Source organism: Oncorhynchus tshawytscha, linkage group LG32 (genome assembly GCF_018296145.1).
Source record: "Oncorhynchus tshawytscha isolate Ot180627B linkage group LG32, Otsh_v2.0, whole genome shotgun sequence".
Classification (NCBI taxonomy): Eukaryota; Metazoa; Chordata; class Actinopteri; order Salmoniformes; family Salmonidae; genus Oncorhynchus; species Oncorhynchus tshawytscha.
Window position 1 is genome coordinate 8,062,414 of NC_056460.1, and position 10,996 is coordinate 8,073,409.

General features: G+C 49.9%; 1 protein-coding gene across 5 annotated transcripts in view; it reads left to right on the plus strand.

Annotated features, from left to right (window-relative positions):
* The window catches only part of LOC112230123 (axin-2), a 46,580-nt gene extending 36,611 nt beyond the window's left edge, over positions 1-9,969 (plus strand). For all 5 annotated transcript variants that reach the window (XM_042310631.1, XM_042310632.1, XM_042310630.1 and 2 more), the window contains 5 exons: positions 278-693; positions 1,025-1,453; positions 1,703-1,798; positions 3,433-3,600; positions 8,096-9,969. In XM_042310631.1, the coding sequence (XP_042166565.1) occupies positions 278-693; positions 1,025-1,453; positions 1,703-1,798; positions 3,433-3,600; positions 8,096-8,222 (1,236 nt within the window). In that variant the 3' untranslated portion in view covers positions 8,223-9,969. The remainder of the gene's footprint in view (positions 1-277; positions 694-1,024; positions 1,454-1,702; positions 1,799-3,432; positions 3,601-8,095) is intronic.
* Positions 9,970-10,996: the final 1,027 nt, after the last annotated feature.

A 10,996-nucleotide genomic window follows, 5' to 3' on the forward strand; every position in this document is an offset into this window, starting at 1 on the left:
CATTATAGATGAAGAAAGAAGAAGCTAGCACAGAAACCGAGAGTCAATTCAAGTTACGCCATCGAGTTTCTCTCAGCTTACTTCACAAGGCATTACAGTACATGGTGTTCGTCGCAGCGTGTCATTTGGTTTAGCAAGCGAGCAATGTTTGATATTCGTAATGTTATGGACTTGAGTAGGTTATATTGTCCCTGTTCTTCTATATTGCGTCCACGTTCTAAAGCATTACGTCTTTGTGTGTGTGTGTGTGTGTGTGTGTGTGTGTGTGTGTGTGTAGGAGGAGGAGAGGGATGAGAGTGACCTCTCCAGTGCCGTCCCGCTCCACCACCCCCTGCTTCACCCCTCGTCCGGCGCCGACGAGGACGCCCAGGCCATCCTAGACGAGCACCTGTCCCGGGTGCTCAAGACGCCCGGGTGCCAGTCGCCCGGCGTGGTCCGCCACTCGCCCCGCTCGTGCTCTCCCGACCGGCCCTCCGCCGCCTTGGTCCCCTTCCTGGGGCCCTCCTATCCGGGGGCCTCCAAGGGCCCGTTGGCTGGGAGCAGGCAGTCGACCAAGTACATCCACCACCACTACATCCACCACCACACCGCCACCGGCGCCAAGAGCAAGGAGCAGATCGAGGCCGAGGCGGCGCAGCGCATTCAGTGCCTCTGTCCCCCAGGGGGCGCCGACTACTCAGACTTCACCCCTGGGTCAGTTCACGTACAATATCACCTGTACCGGGGTCCGTTCCCCATTCACATTAAGTACACTACATTTACTTTAGAGTTGCTCTGGGGTCATTTCCCCTGCACTTCACATACGACCACAGTTACCTTAGGGCTGTACTTGGGTCAGTGATGTAAACTGTTCACTTATCTCATGGATATGACTCAGCATAGCGAGTTATGAGGGCTTTCCGTGAGTTTCATTTTAGACTGACGTGACGAGCGGCATTGTTCCTGTCACTAGTGCTTGTTGTAGATGTAGCCTCTCCTCCTGGAAGAGTCCCATGTAAACCCTCTCCTCTCTGTCTCCCTCCAGCCACTGCAGCAGTTTGCCCAAGCGGCCAGGGAAGCCGTGTGAAGGCATACGCCTGAGCCAGGCCAACGGCGGCGACGGGGTCACGTCCCCGCCTCACCTGCCCCTGGACGCCACGGACCGCTCGCAGAACGTCTGGCAGTGGATCCTGGAGAGCGAGAGGCAGGGCAAGAACAAACCTCACGGCGGCACTCCGGGCCCGAAGAAGAGCCACCTCCCGGACCCCTCCACGCCCAAGACGCTTCCCGGCCGAACTCACTCTTCCTGGGGAGGCGTGGGCGGCGTGGGAGGTCACCTCCGTGGAGGTCACCATCCGGCCCACCCCTTCATCCAGGACCCGGCCATGCCCCCCCTGCCCCCGCCCAACACTCTGGCCCAGTTAGAAGAAGCCTGCAGAAGGTTAGAGGAGGTATCCAAGCCCCCCAAACAGAGGTAGGCACACACACACACACACACACACTCATATAGCCCCTCTTTGTCCTAGCTTGTGATGCATAGTCAATTTACAATGAGCCAAATGACTCTCTCCGAATTAAGTGAGGGGTTTTCTGAAAATGTTTGACTTCAGGCGACTGTTGAAGCCTACACCTGTTTTTCCAGTGTTTCCTCCCTCTGTGTCGTGAACACTGATGCCGTCTATCTCATTCTATTGCATCTTTTGTCTTTCTCTCTGGCTGACAGGCATTCAACGTCCAGCCTTCAAAGAGACAGGAGTCACCCTCTGCCTTTCCCCAGTGGATACCCGCCTCTGATCAGCCCCGCACTTCAAACAGACGAGTGAGTTCACCTCTCTCTCTCTCTCTCCTTCTCTCTCTCTCTCTCTCTCTTTTCCCCCCCAGTTGCTCTCTCTGTCTCTCTCTCTCTCCGTCTCTCTCTCTCTCTCTTTTTCCCCCCAGTTGCTCTCTCCGTCTCTCTCTCTCTCCGTCTCTCGCTCTCTCTCTTTTCCCCCAGTTGCTCTCTCCGTCTCTCTCTCTCTCTTTTCCCACCCAGTTGCTCTCTCCGTCTCTCTCTCTCTCTTTTCCCACCCAGTTGCTCTCTCCGTGTCTCTCTCTCTCTCTCTTTTCCCACCCAGTTGCTCTCTCCGTGTCTCTCTCTCTCTCTCTTTTCCCCCCAGTTGCTCTCTCCGTCTCTCTCTCTCTTTCCCCCAGTTGCTCTCTCCGTCTCTCTCTCTCTCTCTCTTTTCCCCCAGTTGCTCTCTCCGTCTCTCTCTCTCTTTCCCCCCCCCCAGTTGCTCTCTCTGTCTCTCTCTCTCTCTCTCTTTTCCCCCCAGTTGCTCTCTCCGTCTCTCTCTCTCTTTCCCCCCAGTTGCTCTCTCCGTCTCTCTCTCTCTTTTTCCCCCCCCAGTTGCTCTCTCCGTCTCTCTCTCTCTTTCCCCCCCAGTTGCTCTCTCCGTCTCTCTCTCTCTTTCCCCCCAGTTGCTCTCTCCGTCTCTCTCTCTCTCTCTTTTCCCCCCAGTTGCTCTCTCCGTCTCTCTCTCTTTTCCCCCCAGTTGCTCTCTCCGTCTCTCTCTCTCTTTCCCCCCAGTTGCTCTCTCCGTCTCTCTCTCTCTCTCTTTTCCCCCCCAGTTGCTCTCTCCGTCTCTCTCTCTCTCTTTCCCCCCAGTTGCTCTCTCCGTCTCTCTCTCTCTCTTTTCCCCCCCAGTTGCTCTCTCCGTCTCTCTCTCTCTTTCCCCCAGTTGCTCTCTCCGTCTCTCTCTCTCTTTCCCCCCAGTTGCTCTCGCCGTCTCTCTTTCGCTCTGATTTCCCCTCGATAGGGATATTGTGAGTCAGCATGTCTCTCCCCTTTGAAGTCCTCTTCTTCTCCCTCCGCTTTTAATCATTTAAGATCAAACATGATGGGTGTAGTCTGACACAGTCCTCTCGCACACACACACACACACACACCGGCGGATACACAGACGTACACATGGAAGTTAACGACCCCTGGTTGTTATTTTGGCCCTCTCTTCGCTACCTCGGCCCTGTGTGTGTGTGTGTGTGTGTGTGTTTTTGGGGCAGCTTGGTTGTGTTTGATGATAGGGCCGTAGCCACCTGACTACCAGGGTCTTTTTGAGATTTAATTGGCTGACTTTCAGCGGGCCAGCTGTCTAAGGCTAGCAGGCGCCCGCATCTGAAGTATAGGACCCCGAAAAGGCCCCCTGGAAGTGAACGAGGAAGTGTGTGTGGGATGAAACGCACACCTGTAATCGGGTCAGGTTCACCTTACCTGAGCTAAATCCTCGCTAAATTCCGCGTATTCAGTTCTGCCTAACTTCCCAACCAACAGTTACACACGGCCCGTGTTAAGAGTGTCCGTCGCTCTGGATAAGAGTTTCGGCTAAATGACTCAAATATAATGTCCGTGTGAAGTCTTGGCTATGGCTACGGTAATGCTTTCTCTATCTAATGTGTTGCTTGTCTCTGTGTTTCCAGGTGGAAAGAGCCAAAGAAGTCGATTAGCGGCGCGAGCGTGTCTGGCTGTGACCTGGTGGTCACCTACTTCTTCTGTGGCGAGGAGATCCCCTACCGCAGCATGATGAAGACGCACAGTCTCACCCTGGGACACTTTAAGGAGCAGCTTAGCAAAAAAGGCCATTACAGGTGAATGCCTAGACTAACACACCCACCACACACACACACCTGTAATACACCTCTACGGGTAAACACACACACACACACATCTTTCCTGCACAACACACCTTTAATGTACAACTATAGTTGAACACACCCCTTTCAAACACACATTTCATGCACGGCACACGCTCTCTTTCTGAAGAGCAAGTGTGTGTGTTGTCTATGTACATGTGTGTTTGTGTAGGGACTAAATGTGTGTGAAAAGCTGGAGTTCCCAGCTTTGTATGTGGAGTAGTGGGAAAGAAGAGTAGAACTCTGGCTGGGTGGGGGGAGGGGGGGTGTGTGTGATCCACTGTACAGAGAGGAGAGGAAAGGAAGGGGGGTTGATCCACTGTACAGAGAGGAAAGGAGGGGGTGATCCACTGTACAGAGAGGAAAGGAAGGGGGGTTGATCCACTGTACAGAGAGGAAAGGAGGGGGGTGATCCACTGTACAGAGAGGAAAGGAAAGGAAGGGGGGTGATCCACTGTACAGAGAGGAAAGGAGGGGGGTTGATCCACTGTACAGAGAGGAAAGGAAGGGGGGGGTGATCCACTGTACAGAGAGGAAAGGAGGGGGGTGATCCACTGTACAGAGAGGAAAGGAGGGGGGTGATCCACTGTACAGAGAGGAAAGGAAGGGGGGGTGATCCACTGTACAGAGAGGAAAGGAAGGGGGGTGATCCACTGTACAGAGAGGAAAGGAGGGGGGTGATCCACTGTACAGAGAGGAAAGGAAGGGGGGGGTGATCCACTGTACAGAGAGGAAAGGAGGGGGGTGATCCACTGTACAGAGAGGAAAGGAAGGGGGGGGTGATCCACTGTACAGAGAGGAAAGGAAGGGGGGTTGATCCACTGTACAGAGAGGAAAGGAAGGGGGGTTGATCCACTGTACAGAGAGGAAAGGAAGGGGGGGGTTGATCCACTGTACAGAGAGGAAAGGAAGGGGGTGGGTTGATCCACTGTACAGAGAGGAAAGGAGGGGGGTTGATCCACTGTACAGAGAGGAAAGGAAGGGGGGTTGATCCACTGTACAGAGAGGAAAGGAAGGGGGGGGTTGATCCACTGTACAGAGAGGAAAGGAAGGGGGTGGGTTGATCCACTGTACAGAGAGGAAAGGAAGGGGGTGGGTTGATCCACTGTACAGAGAGGAAAGGAAGGGGGGTGATCCACTGTACAGAGAGGAAAGGAAGGGGGGTTGATCCACTGTACAGAGAGGAAAGGAGGGGGGTGATCCACTGTACAGAGAGGAAAGGAAGGGGGTGGGGTTGATCCACTGTACAGAGAGGAAAGGAGGGGGGTGATCCACTGTACAGAGAGGAAAGGAAGGGGGGTTGATCCACTGTACAGAGAGGAAAGGAAGGGGGTGGGGTTGATCCACTGTACAGAGAGGAAAGGAAGGGGGGGGTTGATCCACTGTACAGAGAGGAAAGGAAGGGGGGTTGATCCACTGTACAGAGAGGAAAGGAAGGGGGTTGATCCACTGTACAGAGAGGAAAGGAGGGGGGTGATCCACTGTACAGAGAGGAAAGGAAGGGGGGTTGATCCACTGTACAGAGAGGAAAGGAAGGGGGGGGTTGATCCACTGTACAGAGAGGAAAGGAGGGGGGTTGATCCACTGTACAGAGAGGAAAGGAAGGGGGGGGTGATCCACTGTACAGAGAGGAAAGGAAGGGGGTGGGGTTGATCCACTGTACAGAGAGGAAAGGAAGGGGGGTGATCCACTGTACAGAGAGGAAAGGAAGGGGGGGGGTTGATCCACTGTACAGAGAGGAAAGGAAGGGGGGTGATCCACTGTACAGAGAGGAAAGGAAGGGGGGTTGATCCACTGTACAGAGAGGAAAGGAAGGGGGGTTGATCCACTGTACAGAGAGGAAAGGAAGGGGGGTTGATCCACTGTACAGAGAGGAAAGGAAGGGGGTGGGGGTTGATCCACTGTACAGAGAGGAAAGGAAGGGGGGTTGATCCACTGTACAGAGAGGAAAGGAAGGGGGGGGTGATCCACTGTACAGAGAGGAAAGGAAGGGGGGGTGATCCACTGTACAGAGAGGAAAGGAAAGGGGGGGATTTACTGGAGTGATATTTGGTTCACATCTGCTATTGATTTCCATAGTAAGGCACTCTTAATAAGGATGGCTTTGAAGTCCAGGCCTTTTATTCTGTGCACAGACTCAACACGCCACTGCGAGGCCCCCAAATTCCTCCGCCTCCCAAGGATTACATCAGGCAGAATCACGGGCACCTTTTTTTCCTTCTTAGATTCAGTTGTGTGTTGATTTAACATTTTGAAGAAGGGTTTGCACGAGTTGTCGAAATGACCGGTGTTTTGTTTCGTTGTTGAACGTGGCTATGACTAGTTAAGAATTCGAGAGGGACGGAATCGTTTCGCACAATGTCTCATTCAAGGAAACTACACCTAAAGGGGACACTAGAGTATAGGTTGTAGCACACCAAAGAGACCAACTATTCCCGAGACATCAGTATCTCGATTCTAAAAAATAAAATTAAAAAACATCCACATCTGCCTGTCAGTCCGAGCTGAACCCATCCAAACAACTCATCACACCCCTCACTATACCGTAACTCTTCCGCGGGAAAGAAAGGGCGATTTTGAAGCCGATGGCTCTAACGGCTCAGAATGTGTGGAGTTGGTTCATTTCAACATGGCAGGAGAGCAGTACTCGGCCACGCTGCCAGACCATATCGGTGCCAGATGTTGCACAGAGAGAAATCCTTTGCCACATATAACACGATCCAATGGAAATACTCCTTTTCTCTCCCTCCCTATTCTCCATCTTCACTTCTCTCTTTCTCCCCCTTTCTCCCCCCCACCCCCTGTTCTCTCGCCCGCTCTTTGAAAAGAAGCGCCAATGCCTTGGAACTGTTTGTTGGTGAAGATGGAGCCCATTCCTTTAAAGAGTAGGGGTTGTGATTTAAATGGCAGGAGACACAATCATCTATTTCGATTTGATAAAACGCCGCGAAGACGCACTTCACTAAGGCCTCTCTGCCTCGTTCGTTTCCGTATCTGTAGTTTCAGCGTTCAGGCTTTCAGAAATGTTGCGGGGCCCTTTCTTTCACTACAGCCTTCAACCACGTTGAAAATGCATCATGCCAACAAAACAAAAACATAGCGACACCCAACCATCCAGACCACACCCTAGCAGCTGTACGACGCTTCCTCAACCCTCCCTCGCCATTAACCCGCCGTTTGCCAACCCTCTCTTTAAGTACCACTAAAAACACGAAAAAGTGGAGGTGGGGGAAAAGTGTTGTTTTTTTCACGCGCTACACGTGTTGTTTGTATGACTTGTAGGTCGGCCGTCGCTCATAAAGACAAGGGGGGATACCAGGGCACAGGCATACATGGGTAAAGTGAGGCATTTTCCATTACAAAGCTTATCATTAAATCTCCCCCGCTGGTCATCACTGCCTGTAAGCTAGGGGAGAAGAAATCATTAGGAAAACTAGTCAGTAGACTTCATAGACCTGAGCCGAATCAACCCTGGGACTTTGGGGGGGAGGTGACTCCTTGACCTCCCAGGAGACTGTCTGGATTGGTGTCCTCCTCCTCCTTGTCGTGGGGTGTCGGCCTTCGGGCCCGGCCTGCGTCCAATTTATCACACCCACGGAGGGGGTCCGGGAGACCTGCTCCCCTCTTCTCCTCTCGCTCCTCTCTTTCCCTCTCCCTCTTTTCTCTGCTGGTGATCGGAAAGCTGCCCAGAATTTCTGTGTGTGTGTGTGTGTGCGTGTGTTTTATTGCCTCTCTCTGTCTTTCTCTCTGTGTGTCTCCATAGTTGTCTGTTAGTAGGTGTGTGTGGGGCGTGCAGTGACAGGCAGACTCTCAGGCACCTGAAATGTCAGCCCCAGTGAAAGGAAGGCCCTTCATTTGACAGTAGGGCACAATTAAAAGGCCAGGCTAGACAAGGGGAGCTCAGTGCTAGGGGGCGGGCTTAAGACAGGAGAGGAAGGGGGGGGCTTAAGACAGGTCCTAATTAGCCCTTCAACTTTAATGAGACCTTCCAAGACAGATAGGCATCTGTACAATGGCCGGCAGTCAAGTTCCTTTAGCTCCCTCTCTCTCTTTGGTCTCCGCTGCTGCTGCTAATTCTTTGAAATAATCACTGTTAGAGCTCAACCCAACCTGGCAACACAAACTAGTTGGAGTGGTTGGGGTTGCCAGGTTGGGTTGAGTTCTGTTTGTTGGTGGTGGTGCGGAATGTAGTCAATCTTTTGTTCTTTGAAGTGAGAGGGATGGCGCTGAACTGTGTGACCTAAGGCAGTTTGGTTACGGGGTTGAGTCATCGTGTGTGTGGAGTTGGATGTGTAGGTGTCGAGAAACTGTTCTTATGGTACAAATACTATTTTTAGCACTCGCTCGTCCATAGTGTCAAGTTAAAGAGGAAGACACCATGCTAGTTATTTTTTTACTCTCAAAACACATTTTCTGACCATGCCCCTCTCTCTCTCTTGTTTCTCTCCAGGTACTACTTCAAGAAGGCCAGCGACGAGTTTGAGTGCGGGGCCGTGTTCGAGGAGGTATGGGAGGACGGCGCCCTTCTGCCCATGTACGAGGGCAAGGTCCTGGGTAAGGTGGAGAGGATGGACTGATGCCACCCTTATGCCCACCCTTACCCAACCCTACATTACCCATCAACCAAATACCCAACCTCCAGGGCACAGACTGTCGCGAGGAACTGGAGTGATTGACTTGATATGGGGGGAAACACTCCAGAATTTCTTTCCTACTATTAAGCTAAATAAGAGTTAATATATCCAGCACAAGAGGAGTGTGATTGAAGGAACACGAGCCAATGAAGTATGCCGAACCCAGAAGAGGTCCCGCCCCCCTGACTGTCTTAACCAATCAGCCTTAGAAACACAAGGGAACGACACTACAGACAGAGAGAGACGGCGACTGGAGGCCTCTAGGCTCCCTGAATTTAACCACTGAAGATGCAGATGACTGTTTGTCCAATACGAGAGACCAACGTTGCGATTAAATAGTGGTAACGTTGTGAGAACGTTGCGTCGCTCCCTGGTCGCCTGCAATGGACTGGCGACAGCGCCAGAAGCCCCGCAAATGCCACCACCTGCTCTTATAACGTTATGCGAATGTTGTGCAAACGTTGTTACAACATGAAACGTCTATACGTGTGCGTATACATACATGAATATATGTGTGTATATACATGTATTACATTATATTGATGCGTTCTTGTCATGATTTGAAAGTTTGTGTATTTATTGAAAAAAAGATCCTCTCCCTCCCTCACCTTCAACTTGGCTACCCAACCCAACCCAACCCACCCAACCAACCCAACCCTGTCCCCTCATGTCCAGTTGATGGACAAGCTGCTTCGAGTATTGGGAGAATACTGTGGTGATTTTTTTTTTTAAATGTACCTTGTAATGTCACAAAGGTCATGACACTAGTCTAGTGCTCCCCCCTTTACCCCTGTCCAACCTCACTGTACCAGGGGTCTGCTGAGACTGAACCTTCCACTGTCATAGTCAACCAACCAACCCAGTCTTAATATATGCTGCTGCTGATATGTGTTCTCTTCCATTTGTGAGCCAGAGTAAGAGTAGTTGGTTGTCTCTCACTCCAGCACCGAGCTCTTATCCTTTTTTTTAGGTTGTTGTGCCTTTGTTTGTGGACCAGGCACCACACAGGGAAAGACGCGAAAGAGAGATGAGAAAGAGACACGAATTAGGATGAGATGAACAGAGAGGACGTGGAGAAAAGAAGTGTTTACAGTGAGCACACCAAAATAACCTTGTCGCGCTTCAATTGAAATGAACCACCTCTCCAGGAAGCAGTGGCTTAATATCGCCACGTTTCAAAACTGCTTCCGTACCATATTTATTAGCAATGGAGAAAAGGAAAGAGAGAGAAAAAAAAGTTTTAAGAAATGTTGCTCCAATAGCTTTTGAATGTTGTGAAAAGAACATCTTCAAAGACGGAGTTCCTTGTATACATTTGTAGTTCTGCATTTTTTTGAAGTATGGATTAAAGGACACAAACACTAGTGTTTTTATGAGTACAGCACCTGTGCCTACATGGATGCCATACCATGTACTACCCTGATTCAGGGTGTTAATCATTATTCCCTTGGTTTTCAGAAGGGGTTTTTATGTTGAAAATATGATTTTTTGAATGCATTTAATAGTATCCTGTAATCATGTCATTTGTTTTTACGCCACGGCTTTTGTGTTGTTGTTGTTGTTCTATCTATACTGTAAATTATACATTATATACAGAGTTTCATTTAAAGATTTACACGGACCTATAATTATTGTAATTATTAAGAGATTGTAGCCTTTATTAAAAGTTTTACTATTTTTCAAATGAAAATGGCCGCTTTTGTTTGTCTGCTCATTTCTGTTGCTCAGTTGCAAACGAGAACGGGGGATGATTTACGTGATAACGACAAAACTCTCCTCTTTTGGAGAAACATTCAAGACACAAGATGACATTTCGACCTATTTCTTCAGATCACTCCGATTTGAGCTCTTCATTCAAGTTAAGATTCCATAGTCCTGTACAGGATTGGAATCTGTCTGATCCAAAGAGTTTGTACAAGACAACTGCAGAATGATGGGGCTCAATACTGACGGAAGTGGGCATTGCGTACTCATGGCCCATGGGGTAGACACATGTGTCCCAAATGGAGCCCAATTCCTTATATAGTGCACTACTTTTGACCAGAGTCCATAGATTTTACATAGGGAATAGGGTGCCATTTGGGATTTGACAGTAGCCTGGCATTCAAACCGATTTTTCTACGCTTCAGTGAAATGTTCAGTTTGGACGCCAGGCTAAGACAGATGTCTGGGTAGAAATAAACTGCCTGAGTCCTAAATGGTATCCTATTCCCTAAATAGTGCACTACTTTTGACCTGAGCGCTGGTCCAAGGTAGTGCACTATATGGAGAAAAGGGTGCCATTTTGGACGGATCCCGTGTTCAATCCCTAAGTCCCCTCTAGTTACAAGGCAACCGTTGCCTGTTGTGAGATCCCCATGGGCTCTTCTTTATTTTCTAATTCTCTCCATTAGAGGAGAGGAATGGCAGATCACCATGGCAGCTGGCACCTCACAGGGAGAAACCCCTAGGAGAACCCTACCCACTGGGCACAGACTTCAGTTCAACGTATCGTTTTGATTTACGTTTGGTTGAGTTGTCAACTAATGTGAATTCAATGTGAAATTCAATATTTTTTTAAATTAAAAGTTGGGTGGAAAAAAAAGATGAAATGCCCTTTGACCTTTTTGCAAATCCAATTTGTTTTCCACATTGATTCATCACATAGATTTATTGGGTTAATATTAAGTGGAAAAAAATATAATTCAACCAGTTTTTTGCCCAATAGGTAGCTATCC